Here is a 12500-nt window from a genome sequence, read left to right as displayed (position 1 = left end):
TTCTTGGGGGATCTTTTTCAAATTTGGACACCGTATTCAGCTACACCCCGGACACAACCTCATCGATGAGATATTTCAACACGTGCTCTCAGCGCGCAGCGCTGTGCGCGCTGAACCGATTTTTTTTTTTTTGTTTTTTTTTTGTTGTTGTCGGGATCCACTACCAGTAACTCTTCCTTATCTTCTCCAGTGTTTTCAGCCGCGATTATCTCCCTTCCTCCGTGTGGCGTCAATCCATATTCCCGTTACTACGTTACTATTTTTAGAAGGTCACTGCACGTTACTATTTTTAGAAGGTCTCCAGTGTTTTGCGCGTTTATCTCCTTTCCTGGTATTCGGCTCTACTTCTTCCCGGCGAAGCCGGTACCCGGCGAAGCGGGTAATCATGTAGTTCAGTATGTATGACAATGACAATGACAATTCTTTATTTAACGAGGGTAATAATACTAATAATACTAATAGAGCAAGCGGTGATCTGCTTTTTGGTATCTCCTGATTTGTATGACAGACCATTGTTGTGACAAAAAACAGACATTTCCGACTGTAGCTAACCCGTCACATAAAGCAGTTATTTTCAATTTAGCACTAGCAAATCTTTTACAATGGAATCTGTTCTTTGTTTGTTTGTTTGTTTGTTTATTTGTTGCTTAACGTCCAGCCGACTACGCAGAGCCATATCAGGACGAGGAAGGGGGGGATGAAGGGGGCCACTTGTCAAGCGATTCCTGTTTACAAATGCACTAACCCATTACTTGTGTCCCAGCAGGCTTTAGTAAAACTAAATTAATACCTACTGGAAGATTACCAGTTTCCAGTATGTTAAAATAGGCTTAACCTATCTACTGCTGGACTTACATCAGAACACTAACAGATTAAACTATACATGAATCGCGAGACAAGCGGCAAGAGAAGAGATTTTTGGAAAAAATACAGGTGAATGAGCAAGAAGGCAGAAAAAAGAAAAGAATTCATGAAGAAAAAGAGAGCATGACAGGAAAGAGGAACCAAAAATCTACCTAACAGCAAACTAGAAAGCTCCTGCGGTTCCAAAAACAGGAGGGGCCTTTAATTTCATAACCGCAGTGCCCCACTGCGGGAATCTGTTCTTTCTTTTGTGAAAGTTGTACAGCGTGTCTACAACACAAAACAAGCGTACACAACTGAAAGTAATTATAGACTCATGTTAATATCCAAGTATTGTAATTCCATCAAGTTGGCGTTTCAATGAAACAGATTCTGTGATTGGTCAGATTGCCTCAACTCATTAAAAATTACTGGTCATGAATATTCTCGAAGTACACTAGTTACAAAAGCCAAAGAGCACCTGGTGGTGAGGCGCATTGATACAACCTCAACTAGTCTCGGTTAGCTTTGAGGGTCATTTTACAAGTAAGAAATGCACAAGACCTACGAAATGCCGAGACCAATCGAATACGTGACGTAAGTTAATTGATGCATGAATTCTTCCGAACTACCTCAGTCTATTCCAAAGAACGCTTTTGTGATTATCAGAAATTGTTTAGAGTTTGCTGTCCAGGAACCACACACACACACACACACACACACACACACACACGCACACACACACACACACACACACACACACAGTTAAAACTAACGCATCATATCAACTCCATGTATAATTTTCAAAAGAAGGCAAACAGATAAAATGACTGTGTATTTGTTGTTGGTGCAGTTGTCCTTCAATGAGATCTTGTGCAATCCTCACACACACACACACACACACACACAAACACACACACACACACACACACACACACACACACACACACACACACACACACACACACACACAGGCACTGTGTTCATTTGCAAATCTACCATCAGCTTATCTGTCTTTTGCACTGCAGATACTAAGCAATAGGTACCTGCCATGTGGCCACTTTTTCCACTGCTGTCCTCAGTCCCATACTTTTCATCAAGACTTGTCACCATGCCGAGTGGATCTAAATTCGGAAGTCTTCATGTGGCTGAGGCATATCTGACATAGCGTCGATCTTGTAGGTTAACCTCCTTTCTGAAACAAATGGCAAAATGCGATTAGTTATGATGACTACAACCTACACAAATATAAACAGTGTTTTTAAACAGAATAGTCAGGTTATACAAGCCACTTTACCTTTGCAGCATGGTAACCCTACAATATGCGAAACATGTCAACTGACTGCAGCAGCCTGGTTCTTAAAATAATTCTGACGGTCAACACAACCAACACACTATTCACATTCCATTTTAAGGAACAACGGAGGTACTCTCTGAGGGTCTTGTTTAAATGATAACGATCAACTCAGGAGGGAAAAAACAAGAGAGGAAAAAAGAAACCACATCAACCGCAGAAAAATACAGAATCACTGTGACACATGTCATGTACCATTATTTACAAACAAATGCCACAGCAAGCTTTGTCTCAAAATTCTCATTCTACCTTCTGTCCGAAAGAATCTAATCTTACGTTGTACTGCCTTGAAAGAAAATGCCAACAAAGACAAGAAAGCTGTTGCAAGGTAAGCTTACCAAACGTTACATAGCGAATCGTGATAGTGCGTAAACAGCAAACAGTACAATCAAAGAGAGAATCGAGTCTGGAATGAAACGCGATACAGATCTAGCATTCAAAAAATGTCTTTCAAGTTCAAGGAAGTTGTTGCAAAGTACTTAAGACTTACTAAATTGTACAGACAAAACCATGACAGTGCATGTTTTGAATCTGAGGAAAAAATCGTGATCATTTTGACTTTGAGAACAGATTCATTCTGTTTCCTTACATCTGCATGTTCAAGTAAATGATGGACAGTTTTTTTCGGGCAGAGTAAACTTAACTTGAGACTCTAGATCTACTGCAAGTCTTGAAATTCACATAAATCGAACTACGAATAATTAAAGACATCCAAACATTACAGGCACTTTAGATCAACTCATTTCACTAGAGGTGACTGCCTAGCACTGTGTTTGACATCCGTGTCTGCTGAAATAAAAAGAAATTAAAACAGTAGGTGACGTTATCAGAGTGGGAGACACTAGATCTGTCTCTGTACTTACCGGGATACGGCTGCCAGATCGACACTGCGCTTTCGATAGCTCTTCCTCGCGTGGACATTGGAAAAACGCTGTGCAGATCAAATTGTAGGAAATCTCCCTTTGGTAGCTTCTTTATTTACTTTTCTGGAGCTTAGAAACCGAACAACATGAAGTCGTCTTCCCCGAATCGGCGAATGCAGAAGTGAGAACTGGAGAAGTGAATCTATACCACAATCCTTTGCGCGACCCCTGACCTGGTCTTGACACCTGACCTGGTCTACATGCCACACACGACAGAAACCAGTCAACTGCTTGTACCCCTTCAAAACCCCCCACCACCCGTTTTCTTTGGATACACGCTTTAACTACACACATGCCGACACAATGTTGATCTTTGCTTCAATATTTTGAAGATGGCGGTGCTTGAAAAATAACCAGGTGAAATGAGTATTTCGGTGTTAAGTCAAATGTTAAAGTTTCTACCACAGACATACACACGCACACACACACACACACACACACACACACACACGCGCGCACAGACAGACAAAGTTACGATCGCATAGGCTACACTTACGTGAGCCAAAAAACAGGAGCAGAGTGATAAGATAGGAATACGGAAACATATTTCTTGGGACTTGACCCTTGCGGGTAGGAGGACTGAAAGTAGTATGTGAGGCACACACAAAAAAAGTCTGTTTACGGTATTCCGACCGACCCTATTTTTTCGCACGACCCTAGACTTTTTTTTGGCATTTATGAAAAAAAATAAAAAAAAGTCTTTGTTTTTTGGCAAAATAACTTCAAAATATGTTTTTTTGGAAGAAAAAAAAAAATCCCGACCTACCGACCCTATTTTTTGTGTGTGCCTATGTTACCGTAAACAGACTTTTTTGTTGTTGGCCTGAACAGAACAGAACCAGTTCTGCTATATATATATCATGTTTACTACCGCATGAAAGCAGCAAAGCGATCGTCGTCCGATTGAAATACAATAACATTAATATGCTTCCATTTGAAACTTCTCGGTCTTCATCGTGGATTGACGCCCTCCAAACCCGAATCAAAGCCCTCCGTCGGGCTTCAATTAGCTTTGGTCGGGTGTCAATCGACGATGACGACCACGAATTGTTAAATGGAAGCATGTCAATGTGTAATTATTTTACAGTTGATACAAGGTTATATCCAGAAGTCGTAACTTCAATGAAACTAACTCAACAGACAAGAGTTAAAAGGCTCACAACGTTACTATCCAAGCAATATCACACAGCTGATACAGGATGATATTCAGCAGCTGAAACTTCAATGACACGAACTCAACTGACATGAGTTAAAAGGCTCTCAACGTTACTATCAAAGCATTATCACACAGCCGATGCACGGTTATATCTCACTTAATATGAGTTTAAAAGAAATGCACCAAGCGTTATCACACAGCCGATACGGGGTTATATCCAGCAGATCCAGAAGACTGTCCGCCGCCAGAGAGACTCAGCACGTGCAGAGCGTTGTTGCCGTCTGATACCACCACCAGCTCCGCGCCAGGCAAGTACACTGACTGTGTTGGCACCACCACCACCATGCGTGGTTCACGGCACCCCTCGATCTGCACGTGATGCACACATAGATGGTGATGATCAAACCAGGTCCAGGGCTCGAATGTCAATGGAGAAAGACTCTCGAAACTTTACATACCTAAAACAAAAGCTGGTGACGTCCGGGAGGGACCTATGTCCCGTTGATCTTCCGTCTACTTTCAAGGTCATGACGACGTCGAGTTAGGGTAACAAAACAAGGACAGAGTTATTTTCTAAAAATAATTAGGAGCTAGATTTTTGAAAGTGTATACACTTATTACATTTAAAATAATTATAGTCTCTGTGACTCACAATTTCAACAGCAGCAACGTAATGCTAAACAAACGTGTATATTTCTGGTACCCAGCCAGCGCCCAGTAGCCCCCAAGAGATGCAGCCTGATCACTAATGTCAGTGACTTTACCTATGTGTTTCTTACCTTGCAGGTACCCAGGCAGCGCTCAGTAACGTCCAAGAGATGCAGCCTGATAGTTAATGTCAGTGACTTTACCCAGGTGTTGCTTACGTACCTTGCAGGTACCCAGACAGCGCCCAGTAGCCCCCAAGAGATGCAGCCTGATCACTAATGTCGGTGACTTTACCCAGGTGTTTCTTACCTTGCAGGTACCCAGACAGCGACCAGTAGCCCCCAAGAGATGCAGCCTGATCACTAATGTCGGTGACTTTACCCAGGTGTTTCTTTACCTTGCAGGTACCGAGACAGCGCCCAGTAGCCCCCAAGAGATGCAGCCTGATCACTAATGTCGGTGACTTTACCCAGGTGTTTCTTACCTTGCAGGTACCCAGACAGCGCCCAGTAGCCCCCAAGAGATGCAGCCTGATCACTATTCTCAGTGATTTTACCCAGGTGTTTCTTACCTTGCAGGTACCCAGACAGCGCCCAGTAGCCCCCAAGAGATGCAGCCTGATCACTAATGTCGGTGACTTTACCCAGGTGTTTCTTTACCTTGCAGGTACCGAGACAGCGCCCAGTAGCCCCCAAGAGATGCAGCCTGATCACTAATGTCGGTGACTTTACCCAGGTGTTTCTTACCTTGCAGGTACCCAGACAGCGCCCAGTAGCCCCCAAGAGATGCAGCCTGATCACTATTCTCAGTGATTTTACCCAGGTGTTTCTTACCTTGCAGGTACCCAGACAGCGCCCAGTAGCCCCCAAGAGATGCAGCCTGATCACTATTCTCAGTGATTTTACCCAGGTGTTTCTTACCTTGCAGGTACCCAGACAGCGACCAGTAGCGTCCATGAGATGCAGCCTGATCACTATTCTCAGTGATTTTACCCAGGTGTTTCTTACCTTGCAGGTACCCACAGCGACCATGCAGTAGCGTCCAAGTGATGCAGCCTGTTCGCACTATATCACAAGTCTCAGTGAATACCAACACTAAAATGCAATACAGTAAAATACAAAACAAAACAAAACAAAACAAAACAAAACAAATAAATACAATACAATACAATACAATACAATGATACCTTATTATTTATCCCAAAATGAGGAATTCAGCAGAGATGATTTTTTCTATGAATGTTCCTTACCTTGCAGGTACTCATACAGCGCCCTATAGCGTCCAAGAGATGCAGCCTGTACGCTCTGTACTGCTAATCTCAGTGATTTTACCCACAAGATGCTAACCTTGCTGGTACTCATACAGCGCCCTATAGCGTCCAAGAGATGCAGCCTGTACGCTCTGTACTGCTAATCTCAGTGATTTTACCCACAAGATGCTAACCTTGCTGGTACCCATACAGCGCCCTATAGCGTCCAAGAGATGCAGCCTGTACGCTCTGTACTGCTAATCTCAGTGATTTTACACACAAGATGCTAACCTTGCTGGTACTCATACAGCGCCCTATAGCGTCCAAGAGATAATGACTGTACGCTCTGTACTGCTAATCTCAGTGATTTTACCCACAAGTTGCTAACCTTGCTGGTACTCACACAGCGCCCTATAGCGTCCAAGAGATGCAGCCTGTACGCTCTGTACTGCTAATCTCAGTGATTTTACCCACAAGTTGCTTACCTTGCAGATACCCAGACACCGACCAGTAACGTCCACGAGATGCAGCCTGCTCCACTTTCCGTCCAGCACGTGCAATATGCCAGACTCCTTGCTGATGGCCACGCCTTTAGGGCCGGGGGCTTCTTTGTAGCGACACACCAACTCTCCTGAAAACACATCAACCTTTTCTCCGTACTTCTCGTCCAAATAAAAAATATAAAAAAAATTGAATAAATAAATAAATAAATAAATAAATGAATAATAAATAGGTAATAAATAAATACATGAATGATAAATAAGTATTCAATAACTGAATTATTGAATAAATAAATAAATCCATAAATAAATAAATGAAAAAAACTAAATAAAGAAAGACAGAAAGAAAGAACGAAAGAAAGAGCGATATAAAGAAAGAAAGAAAGAAGGAACGAAAAAAATCAATCAATCAATCAATCAATCAATTAATCAGTTCATGAAATTATTTAGATGCATTTGGCTGTATTTCTAGATGATACGGTCGTGTTTGTGAAAACCTATCATTGTGCATCGGGGCGGGGATATAGCTCAGTTGGTAGCGCGCTGGATTTGTCAGCGTGAGTTCGATCCCAGGTTCGGCGGAAATTTATTTCAGAGTCAACTTTGTGTGCAGACTCTCTTCGGTGTCCGAACTCCCCCCCCCCCCCCCCCCCCCCCCCCCCCGTGTACACTACATTGGGTGTGCACGTTAAAGATCCCACGATTGACAAAAGGGTCTTTCCTGGCAAAATTGCTTAGGCACAGTTAATAATTGTCTACCTATACCCGTGTGACTTGGAATAATAGGCCGTGAAAGGTAAATATGCGCCGAAATGGCTGCAATTACTGGCCGTATAAAATTTCATCTCACACGGCATCACTGCAGAGCGCCTAGAACTGTACCCACGGAATATGCGCGATATAAGCGTCATTGATTTATTGATCCAAGCGAAGCGAGCGAAGCTAGGTTGGTCCCACACTAGAGTTGATTTCAACCAAATGATGTGTGTGTGTGTGTGTGTGTGTGTGTGTGTGTGTGTGTGTGTGTGTGTGTGTGTGTGTGTTAGAACCCCTAAAACTTTCCCAGTTTTGACTCGACTACAACAAAAATTGGCACAGGCAATGTTATTGATCCCAGGAAGGTTTTAAGACATAAATCGTTTTGATCCGACATCGACAACGGCAGTTACAAGCGCTTCCAATTTCTAAGTCATAACAAAGAAGGAGGTCAAACCCAGGTCAAGAAGACAATCAAAACTCATGACGTCAAACTCATGACATCATTCTCTTCAACACAAGGAGCTGAATTCAAAATGTTATGACATCTTCCATGACGTCAAACTTGAGGATTCCATTTCCAAGCTAAAGTCTTTGTGTCCATCAAATCTGGTGGTAGCACGAGATGTTGTAAGAGACACCGTGAATTACTTGCAATCCTGGTGAGTTGGTTGATATGATGGACGACGACAACGACAACAACAACAACAACAACAACAACAACAACACCACCACCACCAACAACAAAAAAACAACAACACCACCACCACCACCACTAACAACAACAACAGCAACAACAACAACAACAACAACAACAACAACTACAACGACACCACCACCACAACCACCACAACCACCAACAACGAGATGTTGTAAGAGACACCGTGAATTACTTGCAATCCTGGTGAGTTGGTTGATATGATGGACGACGACAACAACAACAACAACAACAACAACAACAACAACACCTCCACCACCAACAACAAAAAACCAACAACACCACCACCACCACCACCACCACTAACAACAACAACAACAACAACAACTACAACGACACCACCACCACAACCACCAACAACAAAAATCCATTAAAAACCGTTATTTTCCATTTCTCAACCGATTTTTATGAACATTTGTGAAAAGGTCCGTTGTCCCTTACTGAAGATATCGAGATGTTGGACGAGACTTCGTTATTTACTTGTAATCAGGTAATCTAGGTGTACATCAAATCTCGTAGCACGAGATGTTGGACGAGACTTCGTCATTTGCTTGTAATCAGGTAATCTTGGTGTACATGAAATCTGGTAGCACGAGATGTTGGACGAGACTTCGTTATTTACTTGTAATCAGGTAATCTAGGTGTACATCATATCTCGTAGCACGAGATGTTGGACGAGACTTCGTCATTTGCTTGTAATCGCTCTCTCTCTCTCTCTCTCTCTCTCTCTCTCTCTCTCTCTCTCTCTCTCTCAAATATTGATTATGCATCCACTGTGTGGGATTGTGCAAGTGCTAATGTTTTGAAACCTTTAGCCAGTCTTCACAGAAGAGCAGTTAAGCTTATTATGCTAAAAAATCACACTCCTTCAGAATCTGATTATACAAATTTGCAAGTATTACCATTTCAAAAAAGGTTAATGTATAATAAAGGTGTTATAATGCATAAAGTGATGTCAGGATATGCACCGGAGACATTACGTGATAATTTTATTTTGAACTATAACAGACTAAAAATCATCACACCGACTCCACGTATTGACCTTTTCAAATCAAGCCTTCTATATTCAGGTGCGGTCCTATGGAACTCACTTCCTATTTTTCTTAAGCATAAAACAAACACAGACAGCTTCAAAAAAAATTATATGTCGCACATAATGCAACTAAACATGTGCTGAATGGTTCAACAATTCATTTAAAATGTATGTGCATGTTAAACTAAATTATAATAATATGCAGATCTAAATTAAGATATGTTAAAAATTGACATATTTATTATTGGAAATTGTACTTAAAATGCAGCATGACAAATGTATATCTGTATATATATATAATGTATTATAAGTTTGATGTGATAGTTATTTGATTATATTGTTTTCTGTTCTTGTTGACCCTATATTAGGGCGAGGGCTGGATGTAAAAAAGCAATATTCTTGCTTATCTATTACCCTCGATAATAAAGATTTTGTCTTGTCTTGTCTTGTCTCTCTCTCTCTCTCTCTCTCTCTCTCTCTCTCTCTCTCTCTCTCTCTCTCTCTCTCTCTCTCTCTCTCTCTGCCAAACATATATGCATTTACCATCCAAAGCACTGCATTTTCCGAGGAAAGATATCATCATAAACAGAGAGAGAGAGAGAGAGAGAGAGAGAGAGAGAGAGAGAGAGAGAGAGAGAGAGAGAGAGAGAGAGAGAGTAAACAAGTATGAAACAATAACAACAAAACAACAACAAGAACATTACACACAAAAAAGGACAGTATTGTCATCAAAACAACAACAACAAACACAACAGCCACAACAACAACCACAACAACTGACAAGATTTCTAGGTGTGGAACCTCTCTCTCTCTCTCTCTCTCTCTCTCTCTCTCTCTCTCTCTCTCTCTCTCTCTCTCTCTCTCTCTCTCTCTCTCTCTCTCTCTCTCTCTCTCTCAATGATGGCTCCTTCGCTTGGGGTATGCAGTGCCAGGCACTGCACTTCTACTTAATTGATTGATTGAAATGCCATTCATTCTACTACCATACGCCACAAGCAACTAGATTGTACATGAAGTAGTTTCTATACAGTGGAACAGAAAACACAGTCAAACCGAAAACCGATTCATGCGAATGGACTGCCTGTGTCAACAACTCGCTTCAAATCGATTGCTAAAATAAGAATAGTTTAGTTTTTACATTTAGTCAAGTTTTGACTAAATGTTTTAACATAGACGGGGAATCGAGACGAGGGTCGTGGTGTATGTATGTGTGTGGGTGTGTGTGTGTGTGTGTGTGTGTGTGTGTGTGTGTGTGTGTGTGTGTGTGTGTGTGTGTGTGTGTGTGTGTGTGTGTGTGTGTGTGTGTGTGTGTGTGTGTGTGTGTGTCTGTATGTCTGTATGTGTAGAGCGTTTCAGACAAAACTACAAGACCAATCTTCATGAAACTTGGCATGATAATTCCTGGGTATAATATCCCCACACGGTTTTTACATTTAGCCAAGTTTTGACTAAATGTTTTAACATAGAGGGGGAATCGAGACGAGGGTCGTGGTGTATGTGTGCTACATGTGTGTGTGTGTGTGTGTGTGTGTGTGTGTGTGTGTGTGTGTGTGTGTGTGTGTGTGTGTGTGTGTGTGTGTGTGTGTGTGTGTGTAGAGCGATTCAGACTAAACTACTGGACCGATCTTTATGAAATTTGACATGAGAGTTCCTGGGAATGATATCCCCCGATGTTTTTTTTCATTTTTTTCGATAAATACCTTTGATGACGTCATATCCGGCTTTTTGTAAAAGTTGAGGCGGCACTGTCACACCCTCATTTTTCAATCAAATAGATTGACATTTTGGCAAAGCAATCTTCGACAAAGGCCGGACTTTGGTATTGCATTTCAGCTTGGTGGCTTAAAAACTAATGAATGAGTTTGGTTATTAAAAATCGGAAACTTGTAATTAAAATTATTTTTTTTATTAAACGATCCAAAAACAATTTCATCTTCTTCTTTGTCATTTTCTGATTCCAAAAACAAATACATGTTATATTTGGATTACAAACAAGCTCTGAAAATTAAAAATATGAAAATCATGGTTAAAATAATTATATTTTCCAAAATCGATTTTAAAACAATTTCATCTTAATCCTTGTCGGTCCCTGATTCCAAAAACATATAGATATGATATGTTTGGATTAAAAACAAACTCAGTAACCTAAAAAGAATAGAGATACAGAAAAGCGTGTTATCCTGCTCAGGGCGACCACTACCGCACTAGCACTAAATCTGGCTTGTCGATTTCACTGCCTTTGCCACGAGCGGTGGACTGACGAAAGTACGAGTATGCGGTCTTGGTGAAAAAAGCAGTGCGTTCAGTTTCATTCTATGAGTTCGACAGCTTTACTAAATGTTGTTATTTCGCCTTACGCGACTTGTTTTCTCATTTTTTTTCGATAAATGTCTTTGATGACGTCTTATCCGGCTTTTTGTGATTGTTGAGGCGGTACTGTCACGCCTTCATTGTTTAACCAAATTGATTGAAATTTTGGTCAAGCAATGTTTGACTCAGTCCGGACTTTGGTATTGCATTTCAGCTCAGAAACTGAACAACTATGTAATTAGTTTGCTCATTTAAGTTGTTATTAAAAACAAGTTTTTACTTACAGATTAAAACATTATTGCACTGTATTCCTCGTTTTCGCCTGAATTCGAAAATATATAGATATGTTATGTTTACTTGAAAAACGCGCTCAGAATGAAAGACAATAGGTCGAGTATAATGTTCGCATGCTTCGCAGAGAGCGTGACCTGTCTCGGTGTTCGGGGAAGTTTAGCCGAGACTATCTGAATGTAGTCTCTGCGATGACTGGTTTTTGGTGTTTATCTTTTAGTTTGATACCTACAGATTGACTAAATGTGTTTATATCGCTTCGCGCGACTTGTTGTTGTTGGAATAGGTGATAATGGGAAATAACTCTGTCGGGTTTGTATAGGCTATGAAAGTGAATAATTTTGCTTTCATTGAAACAATCTTCGCTGCGTTACATTATAAGCCAGTTACACACAAGACCACACACATACACACACACACACACACACACACACACACACACACACACACACACACACACACACACACACACACACACACACACACGATAAATAATAACAAATAAGCAACGCACCTGCACTCGTTGCTATGACAACGGCGTTGGAAGTCCAGTCTGATACAACTATCAGATCCCCCGATTCGTCTGCACAGATTGTTCTTGGATATCTGAAATGTTGTGGCTTCAAAATCCGGCGTAGTATGTCGCCGTTCAAATTAATTACGCGTACGTCCGCGTTTCCAAACGGCGCACAGACTCCCACTGCAAACTCCTTATCCTG

The 12500-nt window shown here is 41.3% G+C and overlaps 1 protein-coding gene across 1 annotated transcript in view; it reads right to left on the bottom strand.

The window, feature by feature from the left end:
* Positions 1-167: 167 nt before the first annotated feature.
* LOC138976987 (uncharacterized) overlaps positions 168-12500 on the bottom strand; it is a 42387-nt gene continuing 30054 nt past the window's right edge. Inside the window, exons 9-11 of the mRNA XM_070349878.1 lie at positions 12296-12497; positions 6659-6804; positions 168-4645 (exon numbers count right to left, since the gene is read on the bottom strand). Coding sequence (XP_070205979.1) covers positions 4469-4645; positions 6659-6804; positions 12296-12497 — 525 coding nt within the window. The 3' untranslated portion in view covers positions 168-4468. The remainder of the gene's footprint in view (positions 4646-6658; positions 6805-12295; positions 12498-12500) is intronic.

The sequence above is a fragment of the Littorina saxatilis genome, linkage group LG9 (genome assembly GCF_037325665.1).
Source record: "Littorina saxatilis isolate snail1 linkage group LG9, US_GU_Lsax_2.0, whole genome shotgun sequence".
Taxonomy (NCBI): domain Eukaryota; kingdom Metazoa; phylum Mollusca; class Gastropoda; order Littorinimorpha; family Littorinidae; genus Littorina; species Littorina saxatilis.
This window is presented reverse-complemented; position numbering and strand designations above follow the sequence as displayed.